General features: G+C 41.5%; 1 protein-coding gene across 2 annotated transcripts in view; it reads left to right on the top strand.

Moving 5' to 3' along the window:
• TXNRD1 (thioredoxin reductase 1) overlaps positions 1-20,503 on the top strand; it is a 98,105-nt gene that overhangs the window by 49,752 nt on the left and 27,850 nt on the right. For both annotated transcript variants that reach the window (XM_070756275.1, XM_070756274.1), the window contains 4 exons: positions 11,223-11,295; positions 14,836-14,955; positions 16,214-16,359; positions 19,653-19,768. In XM_070756275.1, coding sequence (XP_070612376.1) covers positions 11,223-11,295; positions 14,836-14,955; positions 16,214-16,359; positions 19,653-19,768 — 455 coding nt within the window. The remainder of the gene's footprint in view (positions 1-11,222; positions 11,296-14,835; positions 14,956-16,213; positions 16,360-19,652; positions 19,769-20,503) is intronic.

The following is a 20,503-nucleotide window of genomic DNA, read 5'->3' as shown; positions in this document are numbered from 1 at the left end:
CCAGCTTGCCATCAGGAGGTGCGCACGCATGTGCAGTGGAGCTGAGTTGGGGCGGCAGCTTGCGTGTCCACAGAGAGGGCTCTGCGTGCCACCTGTGTCATAGGTTCAACATGACAGATACAAACCCAACAAAAGACCAGAATTATATTGGACGGAAATCTAGCCATGTGTCCTGATAACTGAGTTGAATATACTCTGCTCAAAACAGTGAAGGGAACACTCAAAGAACACATGCTAGATCTGAATGAATGAAATAATCTCATTGAATACTTTGTTCTGTACAAAGTTGAAAGTGCTGGCAACAAAATGAAATTGATTGTCACTCAGTGCAGTGTTCCCTCTAATTTTTTTTTGGGGTGGGCGGAAAAGTATAGTGTCTGAGCGGCAGTCCCTTTGGGACTGGGCAGCACAGAAATAATAATAAAATTTCCCTCTCGGCTTCTGGGCAGGTTTGGAAAACTCTGAGTTGATGATGATTTTAAAGTGAGCGATTGCTCACTGCTCAGCTTAGAGGGAACTATGACTCAGTGTCGCTTCCTAAGTGGACAGTTTGATTTCATAGAAGTTTGATTTACTTGGAGCTACTGTATATTCTGTTGTTTAAGTGTTTTCTTTATTTTTTTGAGCAGTATATATTAAGATCTGTCCTCTTCATTCAGATATTTTAGAAATGGTTTTCAGCATAATCTTTGGCAATTGAGGGCAAAAGACTGGAAAAACTGATCTAAAGAGAATTTGTTTGAAACATATTTAATCTTGTTTTAGAATCTACTAAAATAAATGAAAAATAATTAGCTGTCTATTATTTTACCTTTGTGCGAGATATCAATATCTCTTATTTAAATCTTTTTCTGTGCCTAAAATATGAGACGTGAATATTAATAGTTTTGAAGGATAAAAGATTTGAATTCCCTTTCAACCAAAAATACCTTATTTATATTTTTAAATGAAATATGTATCTAGCTGCTTTGGAAGCATGGTTGCCAACGGTAAATGTCTGAAGTTCGACAGATTGAAAATAGAAATTGAAATAAGTTAAGTAGCACAGCAGCTATATTATCTTTGATCCTTAGCACAATATAATTTCCTAGAAGAAACTTTCTTGCTTCATTTAGATTCTCCTTCCCAATAGTAATTAAAATGGATTTATGGGTCTTGGTGGTCTAGATGAGGTTCATGCTCTTTTAGAGTTGTGGTTGATAGCTTGAAAGATTAGTCTGGTTGATTCATTATAATAATGTCTTGCATATTCCATTGGGGTTTTGGTGTATTTTGGTTTGCTGGAGAAAGCAAACTATTTCAACTGACTACTAGAAAGTGAAACTCTCTTTCTGAATTTTGTTCATCTTTAAATCCTTCCATTGATTAGAACAGTGTTTCCCAACCTTAGCAACTTGAAGATATCTGGACTTCAACTCCCAGAATTCCCCAGCCAGCGAATGCTGGCTGGGGAATTCTGGGAGTTGAAGTCCAGATATCTTCAAGTTGCCAAGGTTGGGAAACACTGGATTAGAAGACCAATTCAAAGTTAATTTAAAACCATAGCATTATATTACAATAATATGTTAAGTTAATATTTATTTATTTATTTATTGGATTTGTATCCCACCCCTCTCCGGAGACTCGGAGCGGCTAACAGCAACAATAAAACAGTGTACAATAGTAATCTAGTACTAAAAATGATTAAAAGCCCATTAATATAAAAACCAGACATATATACATACATACCATGCATAGAATTGTAAAGGCCTAGGGGGAAAAAGGATCTCAATTCCCCCATGCCTGACGGCAGAGGTGGGTTTTAAGTAGCTTACGAAAGGCAAGGAGGGTGGGGGCAATTCTAATCTCTGGGGGGAGTTGGTTCCAGAGGGCCGGGGCCGCCACAGAGAAGGCTCTTCCCCTGGATCCTGCCAAGCGACATTGTTTAGTCGACAGGACCCGGAGAAGGCCAACTCTGTGGGACCTAACTGGTCGCTGGGATTCGTGCAGCAGAAGGCGGTCCCTGAGATAATCTGGTCCGGTGCCATGAAGGGCTTTATAGGTCATAACCAACACTTTGAATTGTGATCGGAAACTGATCAGCAACCAATGCAGACTGCGGAGTGTTGGTGTAACATGGGCATATTTGGGAAAGCCCATGATTGCTCTCGCAGCTGCATTCTGCACGATCTGAAGTTTCCGAACACTCTTCAAAGGTAGCCCCATGTAGAGAGTGTTACAGTAGTCGAGCCTCGAGGTGATGAGGGCATGAGTGACTGTGAGTTGGACCATCTAATTTAGTATTCCTATGGAACATGCCTCAGGATTTCAGGCAGGAAATCTTTTCAGCACTAATTAAAGAAATCAGAACTGGATCCTTCAACCATTCCTAATAGACGGAGTAGTAATCCATGACTAAATTATGACTTGCAATTTTCCAAGTTTGGATAGATTAAAAAAAGAAGAAGCTAGAAGCTTACTTCCTTCGTAAATTGTCCATTTTATATACTCATGGTCTTTTATCATCACTAGCATAATACTTGTAGTGATGATATCCATTCTAAGCCAGTTCTACAGATATTTTACCATTGGTTTTGTTCCCAATATAAAAATAATACAGAAACTTGTATTTCAAATAGAACTCCTGCAGCACTTTTCAAGAATGTAACAAATATATTTGCTGGCAAGATTAATAATCCTTCTGAATCTGCCAGGATCCCTGTTTCTGCCTCTGAATCTGAAGCTAGTTTGAGTTTTAAGGAATAAGCAGATAGGATATAGCAGCAGAACTAAAATAGGAGAGCCATCAAAAGAATAAACATTTGCTGTAGTTAAGTAGAAAAGTGCTATTGCTAACATGTTGTAAGCCGCCCTGAGTCTAAGGAGAAGGCCGGCATAAACATCGAATGAATGAATGAATGAATAAATAAGAATGCGTATTCTGGAAATGCAGGTGTTATGATAGCTTTTGGCTTCTTGCTGAGTTAAGAGTGATTGTAACTAGAGATGAGTTTCAGCAGGTTCTGACAGTTCTGGAGAACCAGTAGCAAAAATTTTGAGTAGTCCATGTTCTGGTTTCTGGTAGAAGTTTAGTAATTACAAATACAGTGGTACCTCATCTTACGAACGCCTCTTCTAACGAACTTTTCAAGATACGAACCCGTTGTTTAAGATTTTTTTGCCTCTTCTTCCGAACTATCTTCACCTTACGAACCCAAGCAGCTGCTGCTGGGATGAAGGGGTTTCTTTTCCCCCCCTTTTTTGAAGAAAGAAAAGGGAGGGGCAGCTTGGAGGAGTAAAGATTTTGCATGCTTGCAAAGGCACTGAAACGGTGTCTTTTTAAGAAAGTAAAGGGAGGGGCAGCTTGGAGGAGTAAAGATTTTGCATGCTTGCAAAGGCACTGAAACGGTGTCTTTTGAAAAAAGAAAAGGGAGGGGCGCCCCCCTTGCCTTTCGTCCTTCCCACTCACCCTTTAGCTTAGCCTTGCTTCTTCCACCCGCCCCCTTTAGCTGCTCCTCCCTGCCCTCTGTTCACCTCCCTTCTAAAGTTTGGGATTTTCCTGAAGGATTTGCACGCATTATTTGCTTTTACATTGATTCCTATGGGAAACATTGTTTCATCTTACAAACTTTTCACCTTAGGAACCTCCTCCTGGAACCAATTAAGTTCGTATGATGAGGTACCACTGTAACTCTCATTAAATGCATCATTTCATGAATAAAGCAATTCCGTTTATTTCTCTGCTCTCCTGTACTTTAACACATTCCAGACATCACTCGGTCCATTATCTCTCTCTTAGCCGCATTCCTCACATTCCTTTTCCTGCTTCACTTAAACAAGATTTATTTTCCTAACTACATAGCTTTAAAAGCAACAGCACTGACTAAATACAATACAAAATACTTTGGCTTACTTTAGCGTGTCGAAAACACATCCATATTTCTTTTCAGCAATGTTGAAGCTCCACCCTTCTTCTCCACCAGCCCCCTGACGTGCCAATTACCTCACTACAATATTTAACACATTCCTCTCCTTAATATCTTCTTCCAGACATTTGCTCTCTACGTTTCTGAATCCTTCTGAATTTAGGATTAACCCAGCGAGCATCTGACTCTCCCTCACTAGATCCTGAACTCATAGCCCCATCCTGTGGCTGGCCTCCCACCTGTTCTACTACCTGTAACCCTGGGCTCCCCACTACTTCATAAACACTATCTGAAGCCGAGTCCTCAATATCTTCATCATCCTCCAACTGATCAGGAGTATGTACAACAGTCCAGAGAACCAGTAGTGGAAATTTTGAGTAGTTTGAAGAAGCAGTAAATACCACCTTTGATTGGCCCCAGCCCATCTATTCTCTGCCTCGCCAGTCCCAGCTGACCAGGAGGAAATAGAGATTTTGCAATATCCTTCCCCCGCCATGTCCACCAAACCATACCACACCCACCAAGCAATGCCCACAGAATCAATAGTAAAAAAATTTGAATCCCACCACTGATTGTGACCCCAGGTACCTTGAAAATACAAGAAGTAGTTATTTGCTTTTGGCTTCCCGTGTATCTAGAAGTTACCTTGTAAATAACTAAACTGGACAGGTTTTCTGCCAATAAACAAACAAAATGACATCTCTACAAACCACAAGTTAGTGAGAAGCATTTTTCTCTCTCTGGATTTTCTAGGACATCCTAGGCCACATTTTAGTTCCAAAGAAGGGATGGGCTGACTTTGAAAGGGAGGATGCTACCTCAAATTGCTGAATTAGTATCATATCTGCAAGCTTGGGCTTAACCTACAGAGATTAACTTGACGAGCTTCCCACTAAAATTAATTGTCCCTTTTTAAATTGTGGCATAACATAAAATATTTGTCTTGCCTTTGTTAGTTCCTTAGTAATTAAAAAGGATCACACTTTTATTTATTTTATTTATTTATTTATTTATTAGATTTGTATGCCGCCCCTCTCCGTAGACTCCGGGCGGCTAACAACAGCAAAAAGACAATATGAACAAATCTAATATTAAAAGTAATGTAAAAAAACCCAATTTAAGAAACCAATCATACATACAGACATGCCATGCATAAATTTTATAAACCTAGGGGGAAGGAAATATCTCAATTCCCCCATGCCTGACGACAGAGATGGGTTTTAAGGAGCTTATAAAAGGCAAGGAGGGTGGGGGCAATTCTGATATCCAGGGAGAGTTGGTTCCAGAGGGTCGGGGCCGCCACAGAGAAGGCTCTTCCCCTGGGTCCCGCCAAACAACATTGTTTAGTCGACGGGACCCGGAGAAGGCCAACTCTGTGGGACCTAACTGGTTGCTGGGATTCGTACGGCAGAAGACGGTCCTGGAGATATTCTGGTTCGATGCCATGAAGGGCTTTATAGGTCATAACCAACATAACTTTTTTCCCTTTCTCTCTCTGGGTATAAATATTGCAGAGTAACATGGGACCTCTGCCCTTATATTATTGTCTACTCTGATTCTTCTTTGTTATATAACTGCATACAATCATCTTAGACAAACATTTAATAAAATGGGTCCTGATCTTCAAAATTTAAGCCACAATAAACATGGTAACTTTTACCATTGGCATGATATGTGTATACATTTTTTTGTTTTTGGCTGCATTTATGAATTCTTCAGGAAGTTTAAACTTCTACATCCCATCAGTGTTCCCTCTAATTTTTTTGGGGGGTGGGCGGAAAAGTATAGTGTCTGAGCGGCAGTCCCTTCGGGACTGGCCAGCACTCTTTCCCTCTCACTCTTTCCCTCTCAGCTTCTGGGCAGGTTTGAAAAACTCTGAGTTGATGATGATTTTTAAGTGAGCCATTGCTCACTGCTCAGCTTAGAGGGAACTATGCATCCCATCAGAGTCTCATGGGTGGGTGGAGAAGGAAGAAGGATTCCTTCCATTTTTTCAGTGAATGTAGCTTTGTTTAGACACTGAGCAGAACTGAGATCTACGTTTCAAGAGTCCTTTGGCAAAATGCCGCATTAGTTGTTCTCATCAGCCTACCCATATTTATGTGCATTTATTTATTTATTTATTCATTCATTTGCCCAATACACAACTGCATAGGAAGAAAAAAAAAGACATGTGATAATATAAAAGAGGGTGAAAGTGAACTTAGAGGAGAGGATATATGAAAGGAAGAGAATATATATGATAGATGAAAGAAAGGAAAGACAGTTGGACAGGGGACGAAAGGCACACCAGTGCACTTATGTATGCCCCTTACTGGCCTCTTAGGAACCTGGAGAGGTCAATCGTGGAGAGTCTAAGGGAGAAATGTTGGGGGTTAGGGGTTGACACAATTGAGTCCGGTAATGAGTTCCACGCTTCGATAACTCGATTGTTGAAATCATATTTTTTACAGTCAAGTTTGGAGCGGTTCGTATTAAGTTTGAATCTGTTGCGTGCTCTTGTGTTGTTGCGGTTGAAGCTGAGGTAGTCATTGACCGGTAGGACGTTGCAGCATATGATCTTGTGGGCAATACTCAAATCGTGTTTTAGGCGCCGTAGTTCTAGGCTTTCCAGGCCCAGGATTGTTAGTCTATTTTCGTGTTGTAAATGGCCTAGGATGACTAGGAATCATTTATAAACTTTTGAATTTTTCGGGAAACTAAGTTGCTTTGAAGGGCTGTACCCAGGGGTGGGCAGCAGGCAAGACGGGGTGGAACGCAGCTCCACCAGTGGAAATTTATTTATTTATTTATTTGATTTGTATGCTGCCTCTCTCCGAGGACTCGGGGCAGCTCACAACATAAATAAAGCTGCGTGCCCAGCTCCAGCTGACCATCCCACCCTCCCATTCTCTTCCTCCTCTTCTTCTGAAAGAGTAGTAGATCCTTGGAACAAACTTCCAGCAGACGTGGTTGGTAAATCCACAGTAACCGAATTTAAACATGCCTGGGATAAACATATATCCATTGTAAGATAAAATACAGGAAATAGTAAAAGGGCAGACTAGATGGACCATGGGGTCTTTTTCTGCCGTCAGTCTTCTATGTTTCTATGTTTCTTTGGAAAGCGGCAGGGAGACCAGCACCGGCAGGAGTTGCAGGGGGCCCATATCTTGCCCCATCTTTTCTCAACAGCTGATTGGCACCCATTCGCCTAGCTACCCAGCCTGAGGCAGGGAGCGACCCAGGAAGGAGAGCAAGGGAAACGTGAAGTAAATTGTCACCCCAGAGAGCGACACTGTTAACAGTTCACTTGAATGATGATTATTGTTCAAGCCACTCCCACATGGCCGGCAAGCCACTCCTACCCAGTCACATGACCACCAAGCCACACCCACAAAATAAGCCACACCCCCGCAGTGTGGCAGTAAAAATTTTGGCTGCCCGTTATTGGCTGTGCCCTAGTGGCAAACTAAACTAATAGTATAGCTGGCTAGCTAATTAGCCTACCTAGGCACTTGGTGTGCACAAACGGAAAAGGGGTAATGCACTTGATGAACTTGTGATGGACTAAAGTTATATGCTTTATAATTTCTCCAATGACTTCATTATGCATGTGTTGTCATTAAAGTGTTCTTATGACTTTGATTAGATGCACGTGATTTACTCCTGGAGGTCTAGACCAGTGATTTTCAACCTTTTTTGAGCCGCAGCACATTTTTTACATTTACAAAATCCTGGGGCACACCACCAACCAAAATGACACAAAATGTCTATCACTCTCTGTGGGGGCTTCTTGTAAATTTCTTCTATATACACCATCAGGATAGACATAAACAGCTGAGGCTTCATCTAGTGGTGGCAACATTTACCTCCAGTCCTGACCAGGATTAGAAATCGGGACCATGGGGAGGAGTAGCAGCTTCAAGTACTCGCCGCGGCCACACAATGACAAGTGCGCGGCAGCCCTTCCTGGGTGTGGATGAGAGACGGCCTGCTATTGGTTCATCACGGACCTTCCTGGGTGTGGATGAGAGACGGCCTGCTATTGGTTCATCGCTAGTGGTCGGGATGAATCCTAGAAGGTGATTGGTCAGTGAGCGTTCCCTGTGCCTCCACTCTTCCTGTCGCTGATAGCTGGAGGGATTGTGAGGGGAATGTTTATGTTCGGGTGGAGGCAGCTGGCAGCAGGCCGGATAATTGGCCTCCACGGGCCATATCTGGCACGCGGGCTATAGTTTGGGAACCCATGTTTAATTTTCCCATGGCACACCTGACCATGTCTCACGGCACACAGGTTGAAAAACACTGGTCTAGACCAGTGTTTTCCAACCTTGGCAACTTGGAGATATCTAGACTTCAACTCCCAGAATTCCCCAGCCAGCATTTGCTGGCTGGGGAATTCTGGGAGTTGAAGTCCAAATGTCTTCAAGTTGCCAAGGTTGGGAAACACTGGTCTAGACAATGTTGTTTCTGGAACATCTGCCCGGTAGATGCCAATAGATGCTGGAACAATTCTTAGAAATGACCTATTAGACTTTTCAATAGTCCCTAATTCTACCAAATACCCTTTGATTGATTTAATTTGATTTATTGGATTTGTATGCCGCCCCTCTCCGCAGACTCGGTATATGATATCTATTAAAGCCCAATTAAATATTCCACTTGTTAGGCAGGATATGAGTACAAATAATATTTTTCTTTTCCAAATAATTGTGGTGTGTCGGTTCAGGTATTACTCCCAATGGCAATGAGGACCCATATCAGTGGTCTGTTTAAAATCTTTATGGTCCCTGTCTTTTAACATGCTTGTTATTATTTATTTTATTTATTTATTTATTTATTATATTTGTATGCCGCCCCTCTCCGTAGACTCAGGGCGGCTCACAACATACAATAGAACAATTCACAACAGGTCTAATAAATTAAAAAAAAAAAATTAAAAAACCCCCATTATTAAACCAGACATACACACAGACATACCCTACATAATTGTATAGGCCCCGGGGGAGGGGGGGAATGCTTCAATTCCCCAATGCCTGACGGCAGAGGTGAGTTTTAAGGTGTTTACGGAAGGCAAGGAGGGTAGGGGCTGTTCTAATCTCCGGGGGGAGCTGGTTCCAGAGAGTCGGGGCCACCACAGAGAAGGCTCTTCCCCTGGGACCCGCCAGATGACATTGTTTAGTCAATGGGACCCGGAGAAGGCCAACTCTGTGGTTACAAACAGGGTGAGGAGATGTTAGTAATTCAGGTATTGGACTGGACCTGGAAGACTCATATTGTATGTCTCGCCCACAGACAGGGGTGGGCTACTGCCCGGATGGGGGGGGGACGCAGTGGGTAGCGAAAATGGAGCTCCACCCCTGTTGCACTGAAAAATGTTGGAAGAAAAAATGCAGGGCATCCTGCAAAGCCATGGCCACAGTGTGGTAGTAAAAGTTTTGGTAGCCCTTCACTGCCTACAGAGGTTCATTCTCTGAGTTCAGGCTAGTCACAATTCATCTACCCAGCCTCCTTCACAGAATGTAAGAAAAACTGGCAGGAGTATTGTGCATGTAGCCTTGACTGCTATAAGAAAGGTGGGATAGAAATCTAGCGAAGAGAAATGTGGGAAGGGATTAGGGGTTATTTACTTACTTACTTACTTACTTACTTACTTACTTACTTACTTACTTACTTACTTACTTACTTACTTACTTACTTACTTACTTATTGGATTTGTATGCCACCCCTCTCCGAAGACTCGGGGCGGCTAACAGCAATAATAAGACAGCATATAATAATAATCCAATACTAAAAACAATTAAAACCCCATTATAATAAAAACCAAACAGACATACAGACATACCATGCATAAAATTGTAACAGCCTAGGGGGAAAGAATATCTCAGTTCCCCCATGCCTGGCGGCAGAGGTGGGTTTTAAGAAGCTTACGAAAGGCAAGGAGGGTGGGGGCAATTCTAATCTCTGGGGGGAGTTGGTTCCAGAGGGCCAGGGCCGCCACAGAGAAGGCTCTTCCCCAAGGACTAGCAGCTTCATTTCCTTCCAAACATGCTTCCTTTGAGGATTGACCTTTAAAAAGGAAAGAGAAGAAATACTGACCAATGAGCAGTTTGCTCCTCTAACTTGTGGTAAACCATTTGGGATTAGCATATTCACCCTGCTGGGTGGGTTTATATGTAATTATTCATCTGATTTTGCAGGTGAAGGCAAAGACTGAGGTTACCTGCCAAATACCTCAGGGGTCAAAAACGTTGCTTTATGTCTCACAACAAAGCTCATTTTAAACAGTGCTTTGGAGCATTGTCATTTTATATAGCATGTGACCTTGTGCTGTCCCCAGAGACAAAGATAGTTGGACTGTATTTAGGCATACAGACCTAGTTAGTGGAAATATTTCTCATCCTTTGATGGAATTGTAATAATTAAGGCAGCCAAATTATTGCTTGGCATTTAATTACTACTGAGTTGTTAGATTAATCCCCCCCCCTTCAATTTCATTGCGAGCAATTGTTTTTCTCACTCAACTAAATGCTATGAACAGAATAGAATAGAGTAGGGTAGGGTAGGGTAGGGTAGAATAGAGTAGAGTACGGTAGGGTAGGGTAGAATAGAGTAGGGTAGGGTAGAATAGAGTAGGGTAGGGTAGGGTAGGGTAGGGTAGAATAGAGTAGAGTAGAGTAGAATGGAATTCCAGAAGATGCCCACAAGATCAAATCCTGAAACATCCTGCCTGTCAACGACTACTTCAGCTTCAACCACATTAACACAAGAGCACGAAACAGGTTCAAACTTAATATCAACCGCTCCAAACTTGACTGTAAAAAATATGACTTTAGCAATTGAGTTGTCAAAGAGTGGAAATCATTACCGGACTCCGTGGTGTCAACCGCCAACATTTTCCCCTTAGACTATCTACGATTGACCTCACCAGATTCCTTAGAGGTCAGTAAGGGGCGAGCATAAGTGCACTAGTGTGCCTTCCATCCCCTGTCCAATTGTCTCTTCTATATTTTATATATCTTTTCTCCCATTCATATATCCTTTCCTCTACTCTTCATTGACGTATTCTATTCTCATATCTTTTTTCTATCCTTTCCCTGATATTTACTACTACATGTTTTTATTCTCTTTAACTTTCAATTTGCATTGGACAAAATAAATAAATAAATAAAAATAAATAAAATCACCCTTAAAAACTCTGAGGAAATGGTTGTATATGAACATATTTACAAACATCAGATATAAATCAATTCAAGGGAAAAAATAAGAATAAATCAGGAATGGAGGGCAGTGGTATTGCCACTTCACATTTTCTCTTTATTGGTTTTTTCTTAGGAAGCAGCCTTACTTGGCAAAAATGTATTGGTTCTGGATTTTGTCGTCCCTACTCCTATAGGAACAACTTGGGGTAAGTTGGTGCTTCTCAACCTCAGTACAAATAAGTACCACAAATAATTTTGTTTTTCCTTATGCTTCTGAACAATTTTTGTGTTTCATCTGCACATTACAAAAATAAGTTATGAAGAAACATCACATTGGGCTGCGCTCATGCATTACAGTAATTTACTTTGCTTGGTTTTGACCTATAATATTCCAGGCACCATAGTTGAATAAACTATGATTTATACTTAATAGCGTGTTGCATGAATTCATCAAATTGCTATTTATTCAACAGACTTTGTAAGCACTGGATTAATGCAATATGTGAAACCAGCTACATTCTTTTGGATATATTTATTTTATTAGATTCATATCTGACTTTAGTGTAGAAGCTCAACTTGCATACTTTCAGCAGAATGTTAGAATACATATTGGCATGGGTGTCAAGACAAGGGGGTATTTATGCATATGATTTGGGAATGCACGGTAGTGCAGAACTTTTGGAAAAACGTGCAAGAGGACACTAATAGGATGTTAAATGTGGAAGTGATGTGCCGGTGCCTGGAGGCTGTTGGGGTCTGGATGGATGTCAACAGACTCAAACTCAACCCGGATAAGATGGAGTGGCTGTGGGTTCTGCCTCCCAAGGACAATTCCATCTGTCTATCCATAACCCTGGGGGGGGGGGGAAATTATGGACCCCCTCAGAGAGGGTACGCAACTTGGCTGTCCTCCTCGATCCTCAGCTCACATTAGAGAACCATCTTTCAGCTGTGGCGAGGGGGACATTTGCCCAGGTTCGCCTGGTGCACCAGTTGCGGCCCTATCTGGATCGGGACTCACTGTTCACAGTCACTCATGCCCTCATCACCTCAAGATTCGACTACTGTAATGCTCTCTACATGGGGCTACCTTTGAATAAAAGTGTTCGGAAACTTCAGATCGTGCAGAATGCAGCTGCGAGAGCAATCATGGGCTTCCCTAGGTATGCCCATGTTACACCAACACTCCGCAGTCTGCATTGGTTGCCAATCAATTTCCGGTGACAATTCACAGTGTTGGTTATGACTTATAAAGCCCTTCATGGCATCTGACCAGAATATCTCCGGGACCGCCTTCTGCCGCACGAATCCCAGCGACCGATTAGGTCCCACAGAGTGGGCCTTCTCCGGGTCCCATTGACTAAACAATGTCATTTGGCGGGTCCCGGGGGAGGAGCCTTCTCTGTGGCGGCCCCGACCCTCTGAAACCAGCTCCCCCCCGGAGATTAGAACTGCCCCCACCCTCCTTGCCTTTCGTAAACTCCTTAAAACCCACCTCTGTCGTCAGGCATGGGGGAACTGAGATAACTTCCGCAGGCCTATATTGTTTATGTATGGTATGTTATGTGCATGTTTTTTAAATTATGGGTTTTTAGTTTTAATTATTAGATTTGTATTGTACATTGTTTTTCTATTACTGCTGTGAGCCGCCCCGAGTCTGTGGAGAGGGGCGGCATACAAATTTAATAAATAAGTAAGTAAGTATGTAAATAAGTAAGTAAGTAAATAAATAAATATACGATGGACAATTACAAAAGAAATGGCGGTACTAGTCAAAAGGAATGAGATGGCAGAATTTAGGGAAATAAAAGAAGCAGTGATAGAAAGCGCTCAGGCGATAATAGCCCTAGGCTGGAAGGATGCAACAAAATGGGCAATACAAAATTGGTATTGGTACATGGTAGATCACATTCAGTTTGAGATTCTGGATAAGAGGATGTATTCGGCCAATGAAACTACGGGAACTGATGGGATGATGGGATAAGGTAAGAGGACATGTGGTTAGTAGATTTCGAGACCAAGGTATAAAGATTAAATTAGAATTTACTTTATAATATGTAAATAGATATACAGTGATCCCCCGTTTATTGCGTCCCCAACCATTGCGAACAGGGTACTTCGCTATTTTTCAACCCGGAAGTCAAAAATACCATCTACGCATGCGTGCCGGGCACGCATGCGTAGATGGCAGCGGCTTCCCTGGGTCTTCCCCCTCTTGCTGGCGTCAGCGAGGAGTTTCCCCACCGCCCACGCAAACTCCTCGCTGCCGCCCGCCCTTCGCCCGCCCACGCCGTTCATTCTCGCCGCTTTTGAGCTGAGTCCGGGAGCGAATTCGCTTCCGGACTCAGCTCAAAACCGCCGATAGCAAGCGGCAAGGAACGGCTTGTCTCGGCGCTTTCGAGCTGTCAGCTCGAAAGCGCCGAGACAAGCCGTTCCTTGCCGCTTGGTATCGCCGGTTTTGAGCTCAAAACCGCCGGTTTTCAGCTCAAAACCGCCGATAGCAAGCGGCAAGGAACGGCTTGTCTCGGCGCTTTCGAGCTGTCAGCTCGAAAGCGCCGAGACAAGCCGTTCCTTGCCGCTTGGTATCGCCGGTTTTGAGCTCAAAACCGCCGGTTTTGAGCTCAAAACCGCCGATAGCAAGCGGCAAGGAACGGCTTGTCTCGGCGCTTTCGAGCTGGCTCCTCGCTAGCGCTGTGGGAGTAAAAACACCGTCTGCACATGCGCAGACGGTGTTTTTACTTCCGCATCGCTACTTCGCGAAAACCCGCTCGTTGCGGGGGCTCCTGGAACGGAACCCTCGCAACGAGCGGGGGATCACTGTATTGGTCTTGAGTTAAAATGGTATATAGAAAATATGCCCCCATTTTGCTGGAGGGGTATGAATGTTGTCTGGTGGCAGGCACTTTGAACACTGAGCACATTGTTATATATTGTGTGCAGGTTCCATTGTTATATTGGTATTATAAAAACCAATAAAAATATTATTTTTTTAAAAAGTCTAGAAGCTCAAGGCAACACACATAATTCCTCCTCCTAGTTCCTCCCCATGGTAATCATTCTGCGAGGTAGATTGGGTTGAGAGATGGTTACTGGTTTAAAGTCACCCAGGGAGCTTTCCTGGCTCATTAGAATAAGAAGTGGATTCGAATTTGGGTCTCCCTGCTCCCAGTGCAGCACCTTAACCATTGTACTACACTGTCTCTCAGAGTTTTGCTTGACTTTCATATACAGTGTTCCCTCAATTTTTGCGTGTTCGAACTTCATGAAAAGTCTATACCATGGTTTTTCAAAAATATTAATTAAAAAATACTTCGCATTTCCCCCCTATACCACGGTTTTTCCCACCCAATGACATCATATGTCATTGCCAAACTTTCGTCCGCCTTTAATAATTTTTTAAAAAATAAACTTTAATAAATAAACATGGTGAGTAATAATCTAAATGGTTGCTAAGGGAATGGGAAATTGTAATTTAGGGGTTTCAAGTGACAAGGGAAGACTTGTAATACTGTTGATAGCCAAAAATAGTGTATTTACTTCTGCATCTCTACTACGTGGAAATTCGACTTTCGCGGGCGGTCTCAGAACGCATCCCCCGTGAAAATTGAGGGAACACTGTAACAGGACTGAAAGGTCTCCCCCATTGCTTGGATGCTGGAGATACTCACCTACAAAGTTGCCGGAGAATTGCTTCCCTGTTTTCTGCATTGTACACCTGGACGATCCTGGTATGCTTCCTTTTACAGGTCTTGGAGGAACTTGTGTAAATGTAGGCTGCATCCCTAAAAAGCTGATGCATCAGACAGCTTTGCTTGGGCAAGCCGTAAAAGATGCCCCCGCGTTTGGATGGCAGCTGGGAGACAAACGTAAGGATGTAAAATTCCATTTCTTTTTCTTTTTAAAATTTTAATATTTTTTTAATTTCAACGTGCACTTTAAAGAACCCAGTATGAATAAAGTCCTATGAAAGGAAGTCCAGTATGAATAAAGTCCAAGGAAAGAAGGTGAAATCCATGTTCTAAGTTCAACTGGGAATGTTGGAAAGAATGAGGGGTTGGGATTGGGAATTTCAGTGGAAGAAATGACTTTTGTTTTATGGCCAAATAAGGATGGGGACCAGTCCATCATCTTCCCCCTGTTCTCTTCTTTTTCAAAAACATTTTTATTTATAATATACTGCTCAAAAAAAAAAAAATGGAACACTCAAATAACACATCCTAGATCTGAATGAATGAAATATTGTCATTGAATATTTCATTTGCACAACTACAGTATTCCATTTGTACAACAGCATGTGAAATTGATTGTCAATCAGTGTTGCTTCCCAAGTGGACAGTTTGATTTCACAGAAGTTTGATTTACTTGGAGTTATATTCTGTTGTTTAAGTGTTCTCTTTATTTTTTTGAGCAGTATACGTTTAAAAAACATAACATATACATGTACACAACAATACAACACAATACAGACAGATAACAAAAAGAAAAGAAAGGTGGTCTATTCAAGTTTCAAAATAATCAATATCTGATTTGTCCTTTAACTCTAGTGTCAGTTTGTCCATCTCTGCACATGTTACAATTTTAAATAAAATTCAATTTTTGTGAATGTTATACTATTATTTGTTGGGAAATGACATGGGAAGAGAAAGATGGTGGGATGTTTAGTGGGATAAAAGGCAAAATTAAAGAGTGCAAGAAGGAGTAAGTTGAATGAACGGTGTGGGCTACATTTAATATAAAGATTTAATACCATAGGCACAAATGCTCCCTCCAAACTGGAGTATAGAGAAGCAATTCTCCAATGTGCTTAAAGCACAGAGCTCAGTGAAGAGCCCTCACAAATGTTCTGAAAACTGATAACAATCTCTGTAATGGTTTATTTGAAGTAAGCATGAAATTAAATCTTCAGTGGCTTAAGAGGAAGGTTGCGTATTTCTGACTAGATTTACCAATATTATTCTTTGCACCATGTCAGCAAAGCTTAATATACCCAGAATAATTTAATATAAATTTCAGAAAGGAAGGCACAACCAAAATTGTATGTATCTAATGAGGTTTTTAGTTGCAGAAAACTAAAGACTCAGGTGAATGCTAAATTCTTTTCCCCCCCATACCTTTGATCCTTAGCCGTAAAGCACAGCTGGAGCTCCATGACAGAAGCTGTTCAGAATCATATTGGCTCTCTGAATTGGCAATATAGAGTGTCCCTTCGAGAGAATAAGGTCACATATGAAAACGCTTACGGAGAGTTCACTGGACCACATACAATTAAGGTACTGTACTGGATTTCTTTTGAAAGCTTTGTTATATTACAGTGGTACCTCTACTTACAAACTTAATTCATTCCGTGACTAGGTTCTTAAGTAGAAAAGTTTGTAAGAAGAAGCAATTTTTCTCATAGGAATTAATGTAAAAGCAAATAATGCGTGCGATTGGGGAAACCACAGGGAGGGTGGAGGCCCTGTTACAGTTCCGGAGGCTCGAGTTTATAAGTGGAAAATGGTTCTCAAGAAGAGACAAAAAAATCTTGAGTACTCGGTTCTTATCTAAAAAAGTTTGTAAGTAGAGGCATTTGTAGGTAGAGTTACCACTGTACTTGTTTTCCATTGGATCTCTTAGAAGGGAGTTGGTGTGGAGCATATCTGTTAAATGACGAGATCCTATTGTACTTCCAGATAAGCCATGCTAGTCTCATACCATGAATTCTTCTACATTTTCTGAAAGAATAGATTGAAGGTATATTTCTATCGCTTGTGCCAATTCAATGAATTGGCTTCTGTTATTTAGCAGCAAGGAAGCACCTTATCCTTCTGTCTGATCTTAGATTAAATATCAAAGCAAAGCTGGGTTCAACGTCGTAAGAACCAGAATCAGCATAGAGTCTTGGGTCCAGGTTTTTTGTTCTTCTCCTCAGTTGTGTTTGATTCTTGAAGATTTTCTGGACAAGCCCTTGTGGATTCCTTGGCAAGGATTTTCAGGAAAGGTTTACACTGCCTGCTTCCAAGGGCTGAGAGAAAGCTAGTGGTTAAGTTATTGGCCTAGAAACCTGAGTTCTAATTCCATCTTAGACAGCTAGGTGACCTTGGGCAGTCATTCTCAGTCCTAGGAAGTAGGCAAAAGAGCCAGGGTGGCGCAGCAGGTAGAGTGCTGTACTGCAGGCCACTGAAGCTGACTAGATCTGTAGGTGAGTGGTTCAAATCTCATCACTAGCTTAAGGTTGACTCAGCCTTCCATCCTTCCGAGGTGGGTAAAAGGAGGACCCGGATTATGGGGGCAATATGCTGGCTCTGTTAAAAATGATAATGATAATACTGTAATAATAATAATAATAATAGAGCAATCATGGGCTTTCCTAAGTATGCCCATGTTACACCAACACTCCGTAGTCTGCATTGGTTGCTAATCGGTTTCCGGTCACAATTCAAAGTGTTGGTTATGACCTATAAAGCCCTTCATGGCATTGGACCAGAATATCTCAGGGACCATCTTCTGCCGCACGAATCCCAGCGAATCCTTGCCTTTCGTAAGTTCCTTAAAACCCACCTCTGTCGTCAGGCATGGGGGAATTGAGATATTCCCTTCCCCCTAGGCTTACAAAATTGATGCATGGTATGTTTGTATGTATGATTGGTTTCTTAAATTAGGGTTTTTAAACTACTTTTAATATTAGATTTGTCTATATTGTTTTTTACTGTTGTTAGCCACCCCGAGTCTACAGAGAGGGGCGGCATACAAATCTAATAAATAAATAAATAAATAAATAAATAAATAAATAATAATAATAATAATAATAATAATAATAATAATAATTTATTAGATTTGTATGTGCCGCCCCTCTCTGAGGACTTGGGGTGGCTCACAACAACATAAACAGTGTACAAATCCAATTTTAAAATGCAATTAAAAACCCTTATAATAAAATAAAATAATCACACAACCAATCAAACTATACACCAGCCTTGACAATTGGTGTGTGTGTTAGTTTCCCCATGCCTGGCGACAAAGATGAGTTTTTAATAACTTACGAAAGGCGAGGAGGGTGGGGGCAGTCCTAATCTCTGGGGGGAGTGGGTTCCAGAGGGCCGGGGCCGCCACAGAGAAGGCTCTCTACCTGGGTCCTGCCAGACGACATTGTTTAGTCAACGGGACCTGGAGAAGGCCAACTCTGTGGGATCTAATTGGCCGCTGGGATTCGTACTGCCTTCTGATCTAAAATAGTTCATCCTCAGCTTATAATTACAACAGAATGGGAAAAGGGGTGCCTAGCCAGGTCTTAGATCTTGCCATAAACTGAAACATCAGCTAGTCTCTAACCATTTAGGCATCACTCTTCATAACATCATCCGTAACGTCAAAGTATGTTCACTCATCTGCATGTCTTAACATTAGTTATTTAGGAAATGTGTATGCTGCCCAATCTCTTAATAGTTCTGGGCAACCTTTGAAGTATAATGTATACTATTATCTGCCAGCAATATCCTTCTGTAATTTCAGCTGGAGGGCCAAATCAGTCTCTGTGGGGAAAAAATAATGGATGCAGCCGACAACAATGTGGTGGATGTCCATAAACTTGGAGGTGGGAGGGGGAAAAGATTTTTCACTTTGGATTGAGATGAATGGTATCAACCAGGCAAAATGGTTTGCAGGAAAAGAACAGCCAGTTTGATAGTTCTGGGAAAGACTACAGAAGACAGATAGACAGGGTGTCCAGCAAACCTGGAAAACTAGGAAATCGGGGTATTATCAGGAAAATTGGTGGTTTGGGAATTATCAGGAAATTTGTTAAAAAACTTGAATAAATTAGGGAAAAATACCAAACTGTATTAAAGTGTTTAAAAGTCACGGGGAAAATCATCTTTAAAAAAAAAAAGGATCGCACTTCCTGGCAGAGTCAAGCAAAAATGAGCATAACTGTGGCAACAACTTTTCTCAGCTATCGATATTTCTCCACGGCTTAGCCGTTTGGTATGATTTATTTGTTTAGCAGAGTGATGGCGTTCGGGAAAAAAATCGTTCTTGGTGTGCAGTGCTCTGTAGCGACGTTTTGAGGATAGGAGTTGAAACAGTTTATGTCCAGGATGCGAGGGGTCAGTCAATATTTTCACTGCCCTCTTTTTGACTCGTGCAGTACACAGCTCCTCAATGGAAGGCAGGTTGGCAACAATTGTTTTTTTCTGCAGTTCTGAAGTCTGTGACAGCCTTGTTGCAGAACCAAACCAGACAGTTATAGAGGTGCAGATGACAGACTCAGTTATTCCTCTGTAGAACAGAAGGAAGATAACTTGCAACAGGCCTGATGCAATGAGAGTTTTGCTGCCAGGGGAGATAAAGAGTAGATGGGGAATATTTCCTTCTTTGTTAGTGCCAGAATGCCTGAGTATAATTTTTAAGCCATATTGATTGATTTCCAAAGTTCCTTGGGCAAACTCCTTATTTGTGTCAGTAGCTATGTCTACAGATAGTGCTTTGTCTACTCTTGGGTCAATGAAAAGTGAGTTTGCTGCATTATAAGGAGAATTATCTCCTATCTCAAGTTCAGACAAATAACTTGCTCTGTTATTTACAGACAACAAATAAAAAAGGAGTAGAGAAAATTTACACCGCAGAAAGATTTCTGATTGCCACTGGAGAAAGACCTCGCTATCTCAACGTTCCAGGAGACAAAGAATATTGCATTACCAGGTAACATAAAACAAATGAATTTATGTGTTTTGTACTGTCTGAGGCATTCAAGGCAATTGAGTAAAATGTAGCGTTGGAAGACAAGGTTGCTCCTTAATTGAACTCCTGTGGTAAAATGGTTCCTTATTGAAAATATTCCTTTTTCATCCTCAGAGGACCAATTTTTAGTACTTTTCTTCGAGATGCTATTGTGGAAGGTCTTAAATTGCATTTGAGGACACTTTCATACAATAACCTGGAGATTGTTACTAAGAATTTTGAAGGTTATAGTCTCAAAGAACCATTAAAACAAAGTCGTGTGACTAACCTTTTGAATTTGTCTACCATCATTTAAAGCCGTTTTTTGCATTGGCTGTATGTGTAGAACCTACCTTGCTCATCTCCATTAAAAATACATCTTTGGTTTCTGCAAAGGTCTATTAATGTACAGCCAAAAGCAAAATGCATAAAGGAGAGAGAGGTGAGGGAAAGGGAAAAGCTGAGTTATATTTGCGTTGTTCCAAAAATTTAGGCCATGAGAAAATTGTCCTGCATTAACGGATATAAAAAGTAATGGCCTGCAAAATGATGAGAATGCGTAATGTGTTGAGCTTTCAGGTTTGAAACATCTGTTTTGAGCTTGAAAGAGTCCCATTATGAGCTTGCAATGCTGGTTTCAAGATTAAAATAATGCTGTTTTGAGCTCAGAGCCCTTCCAATAAGGTTGGAACAACCTGTTTTGAAACAGATATGTTC

The sequence above is a fragment of the Erythrolamprus reginae genome, chromosome 6, assembly GCF_031021105.1.
Source record: "Erythrolamprus reginae isolate rEryReg1 chromosome 6, rEryReg1.hap1, whole genome shotgun sequence".
Taxonomy (NCBI): Eukaryota; Metazoa; Chordata; class Lepidosauria; order Squamata; family Dipsadidae; genus Erythrolamprus; species Erythrolamprus reginae.
Note: the sequence above shows the minus strand (reverse complement) of the source record. Positions and strands in the feature narration are given on the sequence as shown.